This window comes from Caenorhabditis remanei, chromosome V (genome assembly GCF_010183535.1).
Source record: "Caenorhabditis remanei strain PX506 chromosome V, whole genome shotgun sequence".
NCBI classification, from domain to species: domain Eukaryota; kingdom Metazoa; phylum Nematoda; class Chromadorea; order Rhabditida; family Rhabditidae; genus Caenorhabditis; species Caenorhabditis remanei.
The window spans coordinates 9418457-9438784 of record NC_071332.1 but is presented as its reverse complement, the minus strand read 5'-3'; the positions used below and the strand labels follow the sequence as shown (position 1 = coordinate 9438784).

The window sequence follows — 20328 nt, the reverse complement described above, 5'->3', positions numbered from 1 at the left end:
TGTGAAAAAAGAAGCAACATAGAAACAAAAAACGAAGGGAAAAAAAGCAGGGCGGATAGGGTATGAAGATATCAAATTTCTAAAACGCGTGGATCACAAGGGCTCCTCATTAAAAAAAGGCAACATGCATGAAGAAATATTGCAATTACCATGATTTTGACTGGAGAATCAAAACTGAAAAGAAATCCATAAAAATAAATAAAGTTTTACCGGAATTTGAAAAATAAAGTCACAGATTACATGAAAACCGAATTCCAAGGCAGTGAATATACAGAAACAACACCGTACGAATTAAAAAAAGAGCAAAATACACAATAAAATTTAAATGATTCTAATTTCTCAGGTCTGCTTCATCGTCTGGCAGAGATTCGTCCCCCGGTTTTTCATTTTCTTGTTCCACCTTCTCTCGAAGAATTTTTAGTTCCTCAAGGAGAAGATGAGCTGACCGATGGCGATATCTGAACGGCTCCTCTCCATCTTGCTCCAAATGCTGAAGTCCGTTGTCCATTCCTTCTGGGAGTCGAGTAGGATAATAATCAATTAGTTCATGACGAGGTAGTGCTTCGTGCATTGTTCGAATGAATTCCACTGGAAGATTCTGAAAACAAGAAGAGTACGGATGAAAGTTCGAGCAATACAAAAACTTACTGTGTTCGACATGATAAGTCCAGAAATAAAAAGCGATACAGATATTCCTTTTCCTTTCACACAACTCGTATAAAGCTTATTAAATGCTTCAGCATCGTTAGTCTCAACGAATCTGTACAAATCTCTATACACATCCATTTCAGCAGTCAAGAAAGCGTAACATTCAGCACTGGTCAGTTTCAGAATTCCACATATTCTAGAATCCGAATGAGATGCTGGCTCTGATTGGTTTCTATTGTACAGAATGTCAGCTTTGACCCGAGAATGTTGCAATTCGTCCGTAATTTTTGAACTCTGGGATAGCTCGAAACAAAATTGCGCTTCAGGATACCATCCGAAAAGGTCAGCTAGCAATCCAAGATGATAAAGCATGTTTTCGTCGGCGTAAGCAAGATTGCTCAGATCAACGATTGATTCGAAATTGAGAGCAGCAGTCGCAGAATCGAATCGATGCTGGTTTTTCTGAAATTTAGCTTACTAAAAACGAATAATTAATTTTATTCATACCTTCAAGCTGTCACATAAGTAAGTGGAATATCCGACAATTGCACTCGGAATTGCACGAACGAAGAGAGCTTGTCGGAACATGGCAAGTGCTTCATGAGCATTATTTTGAAAATGAGCTGTCTGTGCCCAGGCGCACCACGCTTCTGCATTATGTGGATTGTACTTTATACATTGTTCTAGAACACGAGACGCATCGACTAGTCTTCCCACTTCTAGACACAGAACTGACAATTGTAACCAAGCAGCATCGTTTGCCTTGTTCAGTTCAAGAGCACGTCCGAGACAGTGAAGTCGGTGACGAATGGGGTCTTCAGAAAGTCGTTTCGTTTCTGCTAGGAGAGCCCATATTGAAGAGAGAAGAGTTTCAACATTGGTCAAAGACAGGGCATGCTCGAGAATTTTCTGCACTTTTGACAGTATTTTTTGGTCATTTTCGATTTTGAACTTCGATAAAAGTCCTACAGAAACATCGTACCAAGCAAGAGGATCGTGTTTTTGAGATCTTAGAACTGACATGTAAAATGAAACAGCCTTTGTAACACAATCAAGTCGAGTTGAAATCTGAAATTACAATATTGTCTCCAAGGATCAGACAATGTTTAATGAGCACACCTGCCACTTTTGATCAATTTCGAAATACAAAATATTTCTTTCTGCATACTTGGAGACAACTAACAGAGCATCACCGAAAAGTTTTAATACTGCCGCATACGAGCAATTACCGTCTGCATTTATACATCTTGTGAGAAGCCGAAACGCGTTCTTTAAATGGAACCGTTTCTGCTCTCCACATGTCGTTTCGTGAAGATTGAGACGAATTTCTGCTTCTGTGAAATCGAGCACAATCAGAGACTCAGAACCACACTCGAGACTTTCTTCTTCTAATTTTCTCCGAAATTCCATAATTTTATCGAGGGCCTCGTCACATTCACCGAGTTGTAGAAGGACTCTTGTAATCTGAAATAAACCAATGAGTTCTCGTTTCTTTTCGTTCCTCTCCAACCGGTATGATATATTCATGGCCATCCTCCATTTCTGCTAATTGAGCGTACGAGCTGACTGCCGCTCTGAGATGTCCTTTTCGTGTGTATGCGTCGGCAAGACGAGCCCAAACAGTTCGGTTATCTCTATAGAGACGAACCATTTGTTGGAGCTCGTCAATAGCTTCTGTCAAACTGTCCATGTCCATATAGATTCTGAAAAATGTATTGTAGTTCAGAATTCTGAAAGTAAATTCTTACAAGGAAAGTGCATCAGAAATCCAGAACGGCTTCCGACGATTTCTTTTCTTTGCCAATAACGTTTTTAGAACAGTTAATCTTTCTTCTGGAGATACTCCTTTCCTGACAAGCAGATCGTGAAGAGATTTGGTGTATTCCTCACTTCCGGGACGAATTTGTACTGCTCGTTCAATTAACGACTTTGCTTTTGTTGCATTCTTCACAGCAATAACGTTTCCGAGCAAGTAAAATGCTCTACTGCATCGAACGTTCAATTTTGCAGCGTTCACTAGAATACTGTTTGCATCAAGACCAGCACGAATTCGAACTTCTGCAGCAAGAACCAAATCTTTACTGTTGTCTGTTGAAAGACGCTCCGAGAGTTTGACATGTTCAGATGTTACATTTTCCGATGAGAAAAGCGCTTTCGTTAACCGCAGGACGACACCAACGTTCGAACTCTCATCATATTGATTGAGAAGTTTGCTGATCTGGTTCTCATTTTCAGACAAAATTGCAATTTTCAGTTCTTCTATAGCAAATTCTGGAAGTGGGAGAGGTCCAAGTGCTTGCAATTTCTCAATTGAATCTGGTTCAATCTCAAGAAGTGATCTACATATCCATCCATTGCAGATTGGAGAAGAATAAATCCGGTTAATTGAACGAGCAAGCACTTCAACAGCTTCCCAGTTTTCTGTTTCGGCGAGCAATTCCACGAATAGAAGACAATCAGGATAAGCAGAATGGTCTGGAACTGAGTCCAGTGCATCTAAGGCGGCAGCAATGTTATTGTGCCTGTAAATTAGACACTGACAACGGAAAGTAATATAACTACAGTAGAAGAAATAATAAACTCACTTTAAAGCATTCACAACTGTCATAGTTGAAAGTGCGGCACATGTGACATTGTCGACAAACTCCGGAAATCGTTTTGATTCGAAAAACTTTTGACAACAAGTTTCGAACATTTTCTTCTGTACCCATTCGTCAACAATAATATTTTTATGTTGATTAATGAGTCGTGTGATATCTTCTTCTCGCTTTGTGAACTTGCAATAATTCAGCATGGCTCCCGAGTCGTTTTCGAGCATGTTTAGTTCCTTCAATGCACCGAATGCTCTTTCCAACAGATCCATGTTTGCTGCTTTATCTGTGTGTGAACAGAGGCTTTCAATAATTTGCCGAAGATTTACGGCGTCTGTTTTGAACTCCAACGAGTCAAATTTTGTTTGAATTTCCGTCCACAGTTTCAATTCAACATGAATTCGTCGGAGAGCCTGAGAAGCTTGAACTTTTTTTTCGTCTCTGAAAGAAATAAGAATACATGAGTTTTCGAACAATTTTTCTAATGACTTACTCACCCATTTTTCTGCATGAATTCGCAAACACGCAATGAAAATTGGTCAGGTGTCGTACATGATTCGACTTCGAACAATTTGAAGAGTCCCTTCCACGCCATCAAGTTTGCTTCGTCGACTTCAACTGCTTTCTTGTACATCTCATAGCTCTCGTCATAATTGGAGATATTCGAGTAGGCTAGAGCAATGAAACAAAATACTCGATAATCTGCAGACTCTTCTTCTGTATAATCCTAAAAAAGTACATTTTATTCCTGCAATGAAAAGTTTTAACAAACTTTTAGCAACTCGATCACTTTTTCGTTGTCACCCGATTTTAGTAGACCTGCAGCTAATTTTAAATCATCTTTCAAATTACCCATTTCTGCAAAAATTATATTTATGGGGAAACTGCTGTCGTATCTGAAAAAAGCAGAAAAAAATTGCCAAAATAGAAAAAATGCAAGTGCGCTCCCTCTGCACGCATTATAGGTTAGAGACGCAGACGAAAAAAGAGCGGGAGCTCAAATTCAGACGGTCGATCGAAGACTTTGGTTTTGATAGAAAACGAGTTTAATACCAGAAATTTCCCAATTTAATTTTAAAATATAGCTCTTGAGTATTCCTTCACTTGTTTTCTTTAAACTTCCGCCTCCAAGCCACCAAAAACCGTTCATTTCGAAAAAGTTTGATAAGCTCACAGAGCATGTGGAGCAGTTCACATTCTTCGACAAGTGATAGACGAGGGCAAAGTGGGTGAGAACTAGAAAAATAGTATGTGATTGAAAGGAGAAAAAGACAATGACAAACTGCAGTTGGGGAGGACGGATGGACGCTCAAAAACAATTGTGTTTTATATCTACCTCGTCGTTCTCTGGTTGTTCGAGCTCAGTTTTGTTCCAAGGATCCTGATTTTCTGCTTTTGAGTTGTGGTGTGTACAAAATTTGTTTTAGAAACATGCCCGGTTGATAAGTTCATTTAACCAACTCTGCCGATAAAAGTTGCCTTCCTGTTTTATATAATCTGTAGTGTTACAGAATTTCTATCCCACTGAAACTTCGAATAGAGCTCTACTTCCAAATTTAGAAACTCTGAGTACTTGTTACGTGATATGATCCAGATAATCTTCCAAAAACCTCATGAGATATTAAGCGTTCACTCACAAATACCGAAAACTATTGACACAAAATATCTCTTTTCCATTTCTCAATTTTTCTTTCTCCTACCCCATTGCATCAAAACTTCAAAAATCTAAGTGGTAAGTGGTCTCAATTTATCAATTCACTCATACTTTACCCTCTCAAAAATCATTTTCTTGGGGACTCTTCTCACTTTTTCTGGGATCTTCCTTTCTTCCAACTGAACCAGAGGGATATGAGTGGGAGTGAGAAGTAAAAGAAGAAATAGAGACAGAGAAAAGTGAAACACATGCGTTTTTCTCAACTCCATTGCCTATGTCATCAATGTGTCAAGAGTCAAACGAGAGGGGGTAATTCGACCTTCGAAAAAGCAGAACTTTTCATGAGCAGGTTCTTTTTTCCTCTTTTTGATCTTTCTTTTTTCTGCAATAAGACTTTGAAACGGAAGTTCTGAAGGTTTTGAGTTTCCTCCTGGAGACCCCATTTAGTTTCTTCTTGAGTCTATTTATTCCCCAAATCGACGTAATAGTTGTGTTCCGAAAACATTCAGTAAAAAAAGAACTGAGATACATTTGTGCGAGAAGCCTGATGGAGTCTTCAAATTGAAGCTTCGCGATTCATTCAAGTGAGGAAGAGAGCCAGAACCTGCTCAATAATTCACTACGAGTTCCCAACTCACTTAGTCTTCTTTTATTTTGTCAACTCTGAAAGTGAATTGGTTTTTGTTGCTTTCTGCAGAAACCTTTGAGTGGATATTTCCGTTTACTGTAGATTTCTGTTGATGACTGGAACTTACAAAACAAGCTGTGGTTATGTGAAATACTATCTAAATTCAAACAAGTAGCCCTCTTCGTTTCTTTTCTTCTTAACAACTCTTACAAATATTCTAATCCGTCTGGTTTGAAACTCATCGTGCCGCCCATCTGACTTCTTCAGTTTCATCTAATCCCTTACTTCTTACTCCCAATTCCTCCCAACTGGTGTCAAATGGGTGACATGCGGCTGTTTGTGTCGGTCAAACCCCTTTGAGGAAATTTATTTTGAAAATCTGGATTGGGAAATGTGAAATGTCAACTCGAGTTAAGTTGACATATAGTATATGGTAGAAGAGAAGAAGAGGGTGCCTTTTGGTTTTAGTAGTCGACATTTTGGAACCAATTCGTCTTTTTGGAAAAAAATATATCCTTTTCTCTCAAATTTTAATTGGAACGTTGAGCAATGCATATCTGATTTCTGTTTGATTTCAAAAATGAAGGTCTTTGCAGTTCTCGAAATTTTCTGTTTTCGTATTCTTAGCTGAGGTTTCCATCAAGTTAAATATGCACTTCCGTTTGTAGCTGCTGCTGCTATCAGAAAACTTCATCCTGCTTACAATACTATTCCGAACCCATTTCAACCACATCAAAAGACATGATATCCCTGAACTCCTAAAACTTATTTTTGATCAGTTATCCAGCTAATACCAATCTTTCGCTCTAAAAATTCTCAAGATAGTCCCTCCCGATTGTGGGTACATATCGCCCTAGGGTTGTCACCAGTACACAAGACAAACTACCCTTTATCTATGTCCTTCTCCCCATTCCACAACGTTATTTATATATCCATGTCCCTCCTCTCTATCTGCTAAATCTTTTCCCCTTTACTCATCAGATACTATCTTTCCTCTATTCATATATATTCCATTGTTCTCGTTTCCTTTTCTTTCCTCTCACAAGTGCTCTTTCCGCGTGAGATCCACCTGCCACATTCATCCATCATGTTTTTAGTTCTAAGTTTCAGTTATTAGACCCACGGGAGCGATTTTTGGCCTGTCTCCCACTTCCAGTGCCTTTCATTTCCCGTTTTTCTTCTTCAACACTTTCTCTTATTTTTGGAAGCTTCTCTAACTTTTGGTCGGCTCTTTTAAGCATTCATAAAAGAGTTGACGGTGCTTCACGAATTGAATTACCGAGATGCTCACAGTAGAAAAAGAGGAAGAGAGAACAAAGTTGATTAACTTCTCATCTCCATAATAATGCCCTTTCCCTCCGGTGCATTCGATTCTTTCTTCTTTAGTCCCGACGACGACAATAATGAGAAAGTGTTGATGGAGTGTGTGTGTATGTGTGAGTAACTGAGTCAGTCACAAAAAGGGAGAGCAAAAAGGGGGCGGAGTCAATTTAGTGGATAGAGCACCCGAATTGCTAATGGAGCATGACGGGATGAGTGTATTCGGATGAAAAGAGAGAAGTGGATCATTCGATATTCTTTCCCCCATGAAAGCCTTTTTTTCCACATTCTCCAGTTTTTTCTCGCGTTTTCTAGAAACAGTCTTCGGTCTTTTGTCATTTACTCCATCTTCAAAACTTTGACATCAATTCTGTGAATATCAGACCTTACCATAAGATGCCATTTCACTTTTGGGCTTCAATTCTCGACTAGTTCGTTCGTTTCATCTATTAGAATCTCAGTGATTTCTTTTTCAGATTTACTCTTTTTCTTTTGACTCGTTACAGTACTACCGTGTTTTGAGACAGCTTTCAATTTCTGAAGTTGAATTTTTCATTTTCTTCTCCATTTTCTGTATTTTCCGCAACATTTCCCACCTAACCCTCTCCTTCTGACGCTTTCATACAACCTTTTAAAACTGGCTGATCTTATTTCTTCTCTATTCTCAACTGACCCCTCGACACCCATTTATGTAGCCACCCATTGTTACCCGAAAACGGATTCCGTATTCTCATAATCTTCTTTTTTTCGGAAAGCCGAGAGAAGAAGGACATCCGACTCGAGTTAATTAGAAATGTGAGTGTGTGGTCACAAACGAGAAGCTTTTTCGTCCAGTCATTTTTTTTAAAAAGAATAAAGATGGGGTGGGAAACTGCACCGAAAAAAAAATAGTTGGCTCGTAGAAATGTGTACGACAGAGATAGACTTTTGTCGCGAGGAATTGGGTCCCCCGAGAATGGACAATTTTCAAATCACGAAGTCGGAAAAAAAATGGTCAGAAGCCACATGTTGACTCGTGAGAGTGACTTGGTAGCTACTGAAAAATTGATTCTAGCGTGATGTCAATAGTCAGTTGGAACCCTGATTCGATTGGAAAAACTGACATGTTATCAGGAATTTGGGATTTTTAAACAAGAATTTGAACACATATTTAGTGCAATAGCATATACAATTGAAAATAAAGCTATACCAAAAAACTTTTATAAATCGAATTCCCCACCGGTCCAACTCTCATCATCTCCTTCCCATTTCTCTGTTTTCATCACCTCATTCCTTTCATTTTCTCTCCGATCTCAATTTGTTCCCATCCACATAAATAACGTCTTACTGCCCTTCTACAACAATCGTCTGAACCGTTTTATGAGATTTTTCCAAGGTCTTCAATAGCTCGTTTATTTCACTGTTTCTTCTCCTTTTTTCCTTCTGATTTCTCATTTTTATTTTCAGGTAACATTCCATACGAATGAACCGTTTAATCTACTTCTCGGCGCTTCTTGTCGTCGCGTTTGCCGACGATTCGGATAATGGAACAATTGTTTCTGCGGTGAGATATTTTTAAATTTCACTTTAACCATATGTAAAGTGTAGAATAAAATATAAGCCGACAAGAAACGAGCTAATATAATAATCTGATTCAATCAATCAACCCTGTCATATTTTACAGACACCGATGTGCATAGAATATGCGGATTGTATCCACAAAGCACAGCAGAAGGCCGAGGAGTGTCATCTTTTGGAGAATAATACCGAGGTACTGTGCATACATTCATTTTCGATGAATACTCCAATTACAATTACTGTAGGTTAAAAAATAAAGTAGACATTCGAAATCGATTTCAGAATATGAGACTACTCTGGTCTCGAGCAGTTCGTAGGATATGTCGGCGGTATAAAAAGGTTTTACCAGTTAGTATTAAATTTTCACTTTTTCCATTCTTTTTCTCCATCTCCTGTCCTCTCTGTCCCTCTTCCTTTGGGTTTCTTTCACAGAAGAAAGGTGGATTCTGAATTCTCTGGCTCCTCCTTTAATTTTGAGATTGCGGTGCGGTAACATTTGGGAATGGTATTCTCTTCTGCATCTGAATTGAATTCTGAAAATAGAAAATCATCTGAAAATTTCAGACCACAAACGGAAAGAAGGGAGTGTGTACCGAAGCGAAACGAATTCATTTGGAGATTCGATCAATTCACGACCAGGTACTCAGTTTCAGTCTTAATTCAGAATTTAATGATTTCTGTTTCAGATGTCCGACGAAATCGAAACATGTGTCCGCAGCAAAGCAGACAATGTCGCCGGACTGAACGAAAAGAAAAACGAAAGATGCCAAGCTATTCTTAAGAAAAATGCCAAAAGGGCAGCTATTGAGCCACAGAAAAGGCGATCCAAGAAAGAAAAGAACAGTTTGAAAGCAGCCGCCAAGGTTAGAATACCCAGAGACAGCAACTAAAAATGATTTCGTAGCTCTTTAGAAGATATATAGAACAATTTCGGAGAACAACGAAAGTAGTTAACTCATTTTGATCTGGAATTGTTTTCGGTTTCTGATTCCGAGTTTTTCTTTCCCCTTTTTTCAATTTCAGAGAACTAGATCTGGCTTGTTTCTTAGATTTATAAAAATCACCCTCGACAAACATGAACCTCACCTAACCTAACTAGTCTAGACGACCTCCTTGCTCCCGCTGAAAAACTATCCAATTTCCATTTTTTCCCGATTTCTGATCCCCTCACTCCGTCCCTCTCGCTAAACAATACCGCATAGTTACACATGTATATTCACACGCAAATACTCGTTTTTTGCAGACATGTAACAAAGAGGCTCGCCGACTCAAAAGCCAATGTGCTCGACTCGCCAAGTGCTGTCCGGCTGTTAGAGTGTTCGTGTCCATTCCAGATTATCTTATCTCAAGATGATTTACTTTTCAGATGTCATCGTAATGAGGATAAGACAGAGTTAGAGGAGAAGAAGAAGGCGTTGAAGGAGGCTACCAAGGATTGTGCCACGAATGGAAAGAAGGGAAACAAGAAACTGGGAAAACGTGTTGGAGAGGACCGTGAGAGAGAAGGAAAGAAGGCAAAAGGGGATAATAAGAAGACTGGAGGACTCGGAAAATCATTGGAACGTGCTGCAAACAAGAAAAAGGAAACACCAATTGGAGGAAAGAAGTTGGCAGCCGCTTTGGATGATATGCATACATAAAATCTCATTTTTCATGTCTTATTTCTTTTAAATATGTCTATACCGTAATCATTTCTTCCCCTAATGTTGTGACTTTTCTCTTCTGCTTCTAGGCAATTCGACTCTTTCCCTTTTCAAGTTAACAGCTTTTTTCACTCTCGATCTCACTGATGATGTTTATTTGCTTTGTTTTTTCGTAAACTTCAAAACTTTAACGAATAAAGAATAATAACAAGAAAAGCTGGACTAGTTAGATGAGTAATCTGTAATTCTACACTGAGCAACAAAACAAAATAGATCTGGAGAGAGTTCATGGAAAGAGCACGTTACACACAATACATACAAATAAAACTGCTGAAAAGAAATGAAAACTGGTAACTGCAACCCCTGGAGGAGCATGGAGTTACCGAGTTACGCACCTTCGGAAGGTCTTTATTGTTCCCCTACTAGTTTTTCTTTGCGGGAAGCTTTATGTGTGAATACTCTGTGACTCTTTACTCTTCCAAAGCTTTTGACTGTGCATGAATACACAATGAGAAAGAAATAGAAAAAGACAATCCGGTAATGTGGCAATGATGATGATCAATATCGTTTACGTCTAGTGTATGAAAGTTTACTTTTAGAATGCGCGAACCCCCACTTTCTCCCCCTCTCTTCCCTCTTCTTTTTTTGCTGAGTATACCGAAAGGAAGCCGCTACCGTCCTATGAAACACCACTAGAGCATTGGAGAGCACAGAGAAGCGAGCATTCCGGTTCCGCGCGGAAGATGAAAGATGGGCAAGCAATTACGGGAGTGTGCAAGTTCGGGCGTGGCAATGAAGGTTGAAAGTTGGTATAAAAGCTTGCTGATAGACAACTCTACCATCCGTCCTCTTACAAAGTTCGGCTCCAAACGAACCTACCGAAAATGCGCTTCACCACGCTCGCCATTGCCTTCTTTGCCTGCGCCCTCGTGGTGTCTGTAAGTTACACTTTATCTTTATTTGGACTGTTTTCTGACTGTTTCAATATTCTAGGGCAGCGTGATCCGTGAAAAGAGACAGTGTGGATGTGCTCAGCCACAGCAGAGCCAGTGCTCGTGCCAACAAGTTCAACAGACTCAGTCTTGCTCTTGCCAATCTGCTCCAGTCCAACAACAAGCTCCATCCTGCTCTTGCGCTCAACCACAACAAACCCAAACTGTTCAGGTAATTTGCTCTCTCAAGATTCAGGATTTCAAAAATTTCATTTAGGTCCAAGCTACTCAATGCGCCCCAGCCTGTCAACAGAGCTGCCAACAACAGTGCCAATCTGCCCCATCGGTGTCTCAGTGCCAGCCACAATGTCAGCAACAGTGTCAATCCCAATGTACTCCAATGTACAATCCACCAACTACCACCACCACGACCACCCAAGCACCAGTTGTCCAATACCAACAATGTCAACCAATGTGCCAACAACAGTGCCAATCTACCTGTGTTCAACAACAACAACCAGCTGCTCAGTGTCAACCACAATGCCAACAGCAATGCAACGTCGCCTGTGACGCCCCATCCACCACCACCCAGGCTCCACAAGTTATCCAAATCCAACTTGAAATCCAACAAGCTCAAGCTCAATGCCAGCCACAGTGCCAGCAACAATGCCAATCATCATGCGTTCAACAACAACAGCCAGCTAACCAGTGCGATTCTGCATGCAACACCCAATGCTCGGATATCTGCCAACAAACCGCCCAGGCTACCCAACAAGTCTACAACAACAACCAAAACACCAACACCCAAATGTACAACCCATACAACACCAACACCAACCAGAACGCCAACTGCGCTCCAGCTTGCCAACCAGCCTGCGACAACTCCTGCACTTCTCAACAAGCTCAACCAGTGTACCAACAAGCTCAACCAGTGTACCAACAAGCTCAACCAACATACCAAGTTCAATCCACCGCTGCTCCAATGTACGATCCATACAACAACAACAACCAAGGATCGTCCAACTGCGCTCCAGCTTGCCAACCAGCTTGTGACAACTCTTGCACTTCCCAACAGGCTCAACCAATGTACCAACCATACGACACCACCACTGAAGCCCCAGCTCAAGTCATCCAAATTGTTCTCCAGACCTCTGTTGCCCAATCTGCTCAATGTGCACCACAATGTGAACAGTCCTGCCAGCAGCAATGTGTCCAACAACAACAGCCAGCTGCCCAATGTCAGACTGCCTGCCAGTCTTCATGCTCCAACTCCTGCCAAGCTGCTCAACCAGCCACCCAGGCCTGCCAACAGTCTCCACAGAACAACTCATGCTCCTGCCAAGCTAACTACTCTCCATGTGGAAATGGACAGTGCTGCCGCAGAAAGTAAGAAGGACCGAATCGATCGATCGAAGATTTATGGGTACCAATAGAAATTTGATGCTCAAAATCTTTTTTGTATATTTCGACACCAACTTTTTGTTTTTGCCTCCTTGTTTTTCATGAAACAAATACTCAATTAATAAATCATTTTGAATCAAACATTGTTCCAACCAAAGCACAAAATCATTTCTACAGGCTATAATGTTGTCTTATTCAAATAAAAAAGTGCTGCCCCTATTATTCAAAGCGTTCTTCTCGCGTGGGTTCTATTTGTTCACACTCTTCAAAAAAGTGTCGGCGATTGGCTAAAGACCAAAAAGAAGTGTGAGAACATTTGACGGAAGCTCTTCACAGCTGATAAGCACAGATTAAAAATCAAGAAAAGTCGGAATGACGTGGAACGTAGCAGTCAGAAATATGATGAAGTTGAGAAGTTTGCTGAGCACAAATCTGAATACAAGAAAACAGAATTTGGCAAAACCGAACAACTAACACCGAGTCCAAATTCCATCTTCTTTATTTTATTGTAATGACAAAAAAGAGCCACTGATAAGTTAATGGCCCGTGACATCTTATCAACCACTATACGTCGTGACCAGTACGATAAGAGAGCTCAATTATATTTTTGTTTCCCTGCTTGTTGTTGGTTGAGTTTTCGAAATTACAGAGTTGTCTCATTTTTTATATTTAAATTTGTAAGTGCGTTGAGAAGCGTGATCTGTTTAGTGAACACTTGTCCCTTCTTCTCTTTCTTATTAGTTCACTGCAAAATATTTGATCTCCAGAATGATTAATATTCCACAAACTACAGTGATTCCTCTCTCCGATCACTCCCCTTCACGTGAATCCCCCACCGTTAATGTATTTTCGTTGATAACACGCCATCTAGACAGCCGCGTAGTTTGTATTGTACGGTTCTCCCTTATTACTATAAATTTGAATGTTTTGATGAATCTTCAGCAGCAATCATGAGGCAAACAATGTTGGTGACGATGGTTTTAATGGTGTTACTGAGTGCAGCGAGTGCTATGAATGTTGTGTTTTACATCAATGCAATTGGGAAGAGTCATCTGGATTTCAGTGATTCTTTGGTGGATAGTCTCGTGGATAAAGGACATACTGTGGTGAGTTCAGATCTAAGTTTAGGTAAAAATGTGTACATTTCAGGATGTCATAATAGCTCGAATGAATGATCAAGTCACCGGTCAAGGGAAAAGTAAAGCTGAGAGGTTCTTTGTTTTTGGATTCAAAAATGGGAGTGACTGGAACAAAATGCATCATCTGACGAATACGTTTGAGGAAAGAGAATTTCCAATTAATGGGTTTAGACCTTACACTCTCATCGGAAATAATCTTTGTGAAAGTAGGAGATTATCTTAAAACTGATTTGAATTTTCTTTTTTTCCAGTTGCATTGAATGATCCGAAGCTTTATGAGTTCTTATCGTACAGGAAGTACGACATTGGAATAGTTTCTACTTTTGATTATTGTGGTGTTGGAATTCTGAAACAAACTGGAATTCCATCAGTTACCACATTTAATGCAGTTCCGATTATGCCTATTCAAACTGTTACAATTGGACTTCCGAATGCTGCTTCTCAGAATCTTCGTGAGTTTGGGTATAGTAATCAAGAAGAACTATTAAAAGTATTCCAGCACTGTTCTACACTTTTGATCTCTCCACTTTATATGGAAGATTCTGGAATTTAATCAGTTGGACGTACATCAATTTGATTCAAATTCCAACTCTGAAAAAGGAACAAGAACTTTTGTTTCGAAAAAGATACGGAAACGATTTCAATATCGAAGAAACAGTTAGAAAAGTGGATATCACTTTCATAAATTCTAATGAAGTAATGGAAAAACCAAGACCTCTTCATCACAGAATTCAGTATATTGGAGGAATCAATTTGAGAAATCCAAATCCGGTGGACCAGAAACTGGATAAATTGCTGTTTAGATCAGGAAATGGAACGATTATTTTCAGTTTCGGAACTCAAGTTCCAGGACGCGCGTATCCGAGATATGCGGTCAAGAACTTTTTGAATGTTTTCAAAAAGTACCCCGGGTACACATTTCTGTGGAAGTACGATGTGCAACCAGGAGAGGAGGAAATGTTCGAGGAAGCCAAGAACATTGTTTTGCTGGATTGGCTACCTCAGACTGATCTTCTATGTAAGTTGATAAACACAAAGTGATGATCGAATTGTTGTTTCAGACGATCCACGTGTCATCGGTTTCATCTCTCATGTTGGGTTGAACTCATTCAATGAGGCATCATATGCAGGAAAACCAATTATAGCCATCCCTTTGTTTGCTGATCAACCACACAACGCATTAAATGGTAAACGTGATAGAATTAAACTCCCTTATCAAAACAATCATTCGTTTTTAGGAGTTGCTCGAGGGACAACCTACATGTTGAACAAGGCACAACTGACAGAAGAGAATATTGAAAAAGGACTGAGAGCGATTCTTTTTGATAAATCATATCAAAAAAACGCGAAGAGACTACAAAAAATGTTAGTGGAGAAACCAGCACAACCGAAAGAACGATTCGTTCAATGGATGGAGTACGCTGCAGCCAATCCGGGACTTCATAACGTTTTTGAACTTCCTGGAGCAAGAATGGGAATTATCGAGTATTATTGTATTGATGCTATCTTTGTGTCACTATTAGGAGTTGTCTTGGGATTGTATTCAGTTGTGAAAGTAACAAAACTTTTATTTTCAAGTTTCCGTATTGTAAAAAAGGTTAAACAAAACTGAAACGTACACTAGGTTCGACATTACATTCGGGTTTTTGATCATTTGTACACTTGTAATTCATGATAGAATAAATAATATTCTTCAAATACTTTAAAGTGGATTATACTTCAAGAATCTAGAAATTTCAGTTTTTAATCGGTTACTGTTTATACCTTCTTCAGAATAATGATACATTAACTAAAACATAAGTCCAGTAGCCATTCCACTGTTTGTTGAGCAACCACATAACACTGATCATGGTGAGTGTGTAGGTCGAACAATGTTCTGAAATAGAAAATCTTTCCTTTGAAAATATTAACAAATCTTCCTGTTTTGAGGTTTACTCCGTGAGGCAGCAGTTCGATTAGAGAAGACACTATTGACAGAGGAAAGTATTGAAAATGCCTTGCGTGATATTTTTTTCGATCTGAGGCGATCTCTGGTATAGTGTCTTGACGAAAAATTTTCGGTTTTCAGTTATTTTTGAAATGCGAAAATGCTCCAGAAGGAAAATCCAGAAATTTCGAAAGATCGTTTCATCATGTGGGTCGAATTCGCTCCTGCTGCCAATCCAGGACTTCATAAAACAATCAGGTTACCCGGTGTAGAGATGGTAATAATTTAATACTTCTGTATTGATGCATTTGAAGATATCGTCTCTTCATTTTCATTTATTGCTTTCCTCTCTTTTATGGTGATCAGAAAACTATTTATTTCTGTTCGAAGCACGGCATTCATTAAGAAAATAAAGATTTCTTGAAATTGAAAATGATTGAGAATTAAACGATGCTTGAAAATCAAGTTTATTATGACACTTTGTCAAAATGCAGGTGTTTTATTGAAATGCAGTTGTGACTTGGTTTCATTCCTTTTTCGGGAATCTTGGTTTGAATGACTGAAACCACTCTCACATCATTCAACATCTCCAGGATATTATTTGCACAGTGGGATGTTATTCTCATGGATATTACAAATCGGTTTTGTATTCATTGGTTTAAAGTAGCAAACGAATTGTTTTTAAGAGGTGTTCGTCTGCATTTCCTGTTGATAATGAGTGGCTCAGCCTCTGCAAAAAATCTAAAATTATCAAAGCACAATGTTTTTCACGTATATTAAAAATTGGCACGCAGCAATTTTGACAGCCTTGGTCACAACACAAAGATCATCAAAATATCTCTGTTTCCTTGTAGACTGCCAACGTGTGAATTTTTCAGCTCCTCTCAGAAATAATTCATTAGTTCCAGACAATAACACTCTTCTGAATTTGTCCCATGAGCGTCTCCAATCATAGCATTTTCCAGATCAATGAAAATCATCAACAGGTTATTATTGGTTTGATTTATAGTATTGTCGCTCTTTTGGTCTTTCCATTTTACATACCCATCATCTACGTAAGACCTGAATTGGTAATCTCAAAATAATAATAATTCAATTCAGGCGCTCTACGTTAATAAAGAACTCAATGAAAACATATCTTATAAATTGATTAATTTTCTAAACATCGGTGATTTCTTACAATCTGTTAATCATATTTTAACGGGAATTTTCATTATTTTCCCTATATTCACGAAGAGAATCAATCCGATTGTTAGAGTACGGTTAACACAATTCTTCGAGAATTATATATAAATTATTCCAGATAATAGGCTATACTGCTAATACGTTGTGGACGTCAAGCTTTGTTATCATTGCAATACTGGCCTTAACTCGTCTCGGAATTACATTTTTTCGGATCAAGTCAAACAAATGGGCACTTTGGATGAAGGTTACAAACTATTTTTATTCTTTAATTACTCCCTCTCTTTTCAGATTCTATTGTTTTTTGGAAGTCTCTATATTTTTGTAATATGGATAATCGGATGCATAAATCTCAATTTTGAACTTTTCGGTGTCGCTTGGGCATATGACATGACAGTTGTCTACACCGATATTCTGTCGCCATTAGAATTCTATTTTTGTTTTCCAATTTTGGTTCTCAGCTTCACATCTTATATACTCATCATCGGAAACATTTAAAAAGTTAGTCACTAAACATTACAGTATTTAAAAAAATTGTTCTATTATAAAAAGCGGCAATCTCAAAACTCGTCTTCTCTCAGAACTGAAATTGGAATTCTGACGCAGGCTACGGTTCTGACTACCTATATGGCGACTAATGATTCTCTGGCACAATGCAGGTTGCTTTTTCGGAATAAATGCACCTTAAAGAAAGAAGTTTTCTTCAGAATATTGGTTTGAAATAACAGATATGTATCACATTGGCCTTACTGAATGGTTCATGGATTCTGTTTCCTCATTTGAATGCGTTTCTTCTGATTATCACAAATCGGTTAGTATCTAAGTATTAAACACAGAAAATTTAACATTTAGGTTTTTTTTTTCAAGAAAAAACCATTTTCAGAACCGTTCGTAATCAGTTTTTGTCAATGATCGGTAGATAATCAAACAGGAAGATTTCAAAATTTGGTGGATCAACGACACTAAATTCTGTTCTCGTCAACAAGAAGATATCAACTGTCATTAGTTGAATACCTTCGTCTTCGCTACGCGAAACTGGAACCGTTTTGTTTATTTCAATAAATATATATATATATATTCTCATACTCAGCCTATCTGACCATTACTTTGTAAATAACAAAATTGAGCCGTGAAAATTGGAACTTTACTACTAGTCGGAATACTTATTTCTTTGTTCTGTTGAGAAGTGAAATGAGATCACGTTTCTTTTATTGTGATTAGGAATACTGTTTGAGCAATTCTTCTTATTACCCGGAATTGATTTCAAACTATCAGTACACTATCATCAAGAAAAGAGAAAGCTGATATTATCTGAACTGTTATTTTCACAATACTGAAATTAAATTGAAACTTCCTCAAAAACAGAGTCTACACACTGCTGAAATACTGATGAATTTTTTGAAGTGAACATAAATCTCTTTTTGGATTTGTTTTTTTTGTATTTGAAGGTTAAACTTGTTGTTTAATTCAGCTTTCACATCATTTTCTGAATTTTAACAAAACGATTCAATTATTCACAAACTCCATTCGGTGCCAACGATCAGTTACCAGCCAAATTGTTCCAAATTCAATTTGTTTAAAGCCTAACTCTTTGGGGAAAGCCTAACTTTTCTTTTGGCTTCTTCAAGTTTTCTACGAGTTCGCACCTTGTTTTGTCTTTCTTTCATTTTAGGAACTTGCAAAACCCAATTTTCTTTCGATTGTCTTACGTGGGACAAAAACAAAATATCTTTGTTCCAGTTGGCATTAGTTCTTGGGAATTCGTGATGTCAATATCTAATCACAGTATGTTTGAAACGAATCCAAATTTACAACAGTTCACAATCGGAATCGTGTATTGTTTCATAGCTTTCCTTGCGTTTCCTGTATATATTCAAATTATCCACGTAAGTTAACAAAGAAGTTCGCTGTTTGATCTCACCGATAGAAACTAGTGTCCCTCTAATAACGTTGATTCAATTTTCTTTTTGTAAGATTATAATTTTAAAATTTAACGATTTATTTTCTCTTCAATGCAAATATAAATTTCAGACAATATATTTTACAAAAGAACTTAACGATAATGTATCATATAAACTTATCAACACAATGAATATTGGTGACCTCGTTCAATCGTTTCTTCATGTTCTCACTGGACTGTTCATAATATTTCCCACGTTCACACAGAAAGTTCTAACATTTGTAAAAGTTAGTCGGAAGTTCAATCACTCTGTTTTGTTCATATTCAATGTTTCAGATTGTTGGATATACAAATAATTGCCTCTTCAATTCGAGTTTCGTTATCATCGCTGTTCTGGCATTGATTCGATTGGGCGTCTCTTTTTTTCATCTCAATACAAACAAATGGAAGTTTTGGATGAAGGTTTTTTTTTCCAATAGAGTTCAAGTATTTCTACATACTGCAATTTCAGCTCATCCTATTTATTGGTGGCTCGTACATGTTTATTGTCTGGCTGATAGGTTGCATCACCCCCTGTTTTCAATTAGATAATGTCAATTGGTCTTATAATATGACTGTCCCAATTAGTGCATTTCTTTCGGTACAAGAACTTTGGTTCTGTTTTTCTATATTGTTTTTTAGTTTCATCTCTTATCTACTCATCATAGGAAATATAATACTCGTCAGTTGGCTTCTCGATATTTATCATTACCTTCTCGTTTTCAGAAAAAGCGTCAAACTCAAAGTTACTCCTCTCATCGAGCTGAAATTGCAATTCTTATTCAGGCAAGTGTTCTAACAACATATATGGGCCTACTAATGGCTCTTTGGCATAATGCCGGTAGGTTTGCATTTTTGAAAATTGATTTCTGTTTTTACTTTCAGAGTTATGGTTTGAGATGACTGATATTACGTTCGCTTGTCTCAATGGTTCATGGATTGTGTTTCCTCATCTCAATTCTTTTTTATTGATTGTGACTAATAGGTACATATGTTTATTTTATTTTGATAACTCTGAGTTTTGTGATTTCAGAAGTATAAGAATGCAATTTTTGACACTTAGATCGACTAAACCGAATTTTAATGTCGCTGCATCATCGACTACTGGAGTCAAAATTCTTTTCACTAGAAGCAGTGCAACTGTTACAATGAAATAAAGTTCTGAACTATTCAATAAGGTTTTATGAAACTTAAGTTTATCAGACAGCGAAAGTATCTTCTTGGTAACCTTGAGTCTCCTAAATTAGAATCGGTACAAAGAAACCCCAAGGGCCATGTTTTTATGATTCTAACACTTTCTTACTAGGGAAGGATCCCGAGTCAAGATGGAGTTACAGGTCAAGATATATATCACTAGAACTGAAATTTTGCGCTGATTTCAAATCTGTATTCTGTTTTTGCTAAACGATCTCGTGAAAAAAGTTATTTGCGTTTTTGTGGCTTCTCAGTGCAAAAATGAGCATTTTCAAGACTCCCAAAATTAACGTTTTTCTTATTTTTTTCAATTTTTTTTGTGTTGTACGTGTATTTCCAATCATGTAGATTGTATTGCTTGTGTCGGAGCTTTAGGAAATTTTCAGACACAGTTTTTGTAGATGGATCATTTTTGAAAATTTAAGAAACTCCACAAAATTTTTTCTGAAAATAAATTCTGAAATCAAACTATACAAAAAGCATCTTTACATCCGTACTCATCCGTATAACACAAAAAATTTGAAAAAAACAAGGAAACCGTTAATTTTGAGAGGCCTGAAAATGCTCATTTTT

At 38.0% G+C, this 20328-nt stretch overlaps 5 protein-coding genes across 5 annotated transcripts; 4 read left to right on the top strand and 1 right to left on the bottom strand.

Annotated features, from left to right (window-relative positions):
* Positions 1-331: 331 nt before the first annotated feature.
* On the bottom strand, positions 332-4095 carry GCK72_018505 (uncharacterized protein; the record flags this gene model as incomplete). The annotated part of the gene is made up of 9 exons (XM_003114456.2): positions 332-598; positions 649-1110; positions 1156-1716; positions 1768-2112; positions 2159-2351; positions 2397-3170; positions 3234-3680; positions 3737-3966; positions 4012-4095. 9 exons carry the CDS (start codon positions 4093-4095, stop codon positions 332-334), a joined length of 3363 nt encoding a protein of 1120 aa, XP_003114504.2.
* A 4208-nt stretch (positions 4096-8303) lies between these two features.
* Positions 8304-10038, top strand: GCK72_018504 (uncharacterized protein; the record flags this gene model as incomplete). Its single annotated transcript, XM_003114439.2, has 6 exons — positions 8304-8384; positions 8505-8591; positions 8963-9037; positions 9085-9261; positions 9642-9715; positions 9765-10038. The coding sequence occupies 6 exons, from the start codon at positions 8304-8306 to the stop codon at positions 10036-10038; spliced, it is 768 nt and encodes a 255-aa protein (XP_003114487.1).
* An 887-nt stretch (positions 10039-10925) lies between these two features.
* Positions 10926-12363, top strand: GCK72_018503 (uncharacterized protein; the record flags this gene model as incomplete). Its single annotated transcript, XM_003114337.2, has 3 exons — positions 10926-10979; positions 11035-11205; positions 11251-12363. 3 exons carry the CDS (start codon positions 10926-10928, stop codon positions 12361-12363), a joined length of 1338 nt encoding a protein of 445 aa, XP_003114385.2.
* A 961-nt stretch (positions 12364-13324) lies between these two features.
* GCK72_018502 (uncharacterized protein) lies at positions 13325-17120 on the top strand (the record flags this gene model as incomplete). The annotated part of the gene is made up of 11 exons (XM_053732587.1): positions 13325-13480; positions 13524-13719; positions 13765-13965; positions 14013-14531; positions 14575-14700; positions 14752-15068; positions 15610-15717; positions 16406-16495; positions 16542-16697; positions 16744-16869; positions 16914-17120. The coding sequence occupies 11 exons, from the start codon at positions 13325-13327 to the stop codon at positions 17118-17120; spliced, it is 2202 nt and encodes a 733-aa protein (XP_053581500.1).
* A 1289-nt stretch (positions 17121-18409) lies between these two features.
* Positions 18410-19718, top strand: GCK72_018501 (uncharacterized protein; the record flags this gene model as incomplete). The annotated part of the gene is made up of 6 exons (XM_003114087.2): positions 18410-18508; positions 18654-18809; positions 18859-18984; positions 19288-19402; positions 19447-19546; positions 19595-19718. The coding sequence occupies 6 exons, from the start codon at positions 18410-18412 to the stop codon at positions 19716-19718; spliced, it is 720 nt and encodes a 239-aa protein (XP_003114135.2).
* Positions 19719-20328: the final 610 nt, after the last annotated feature.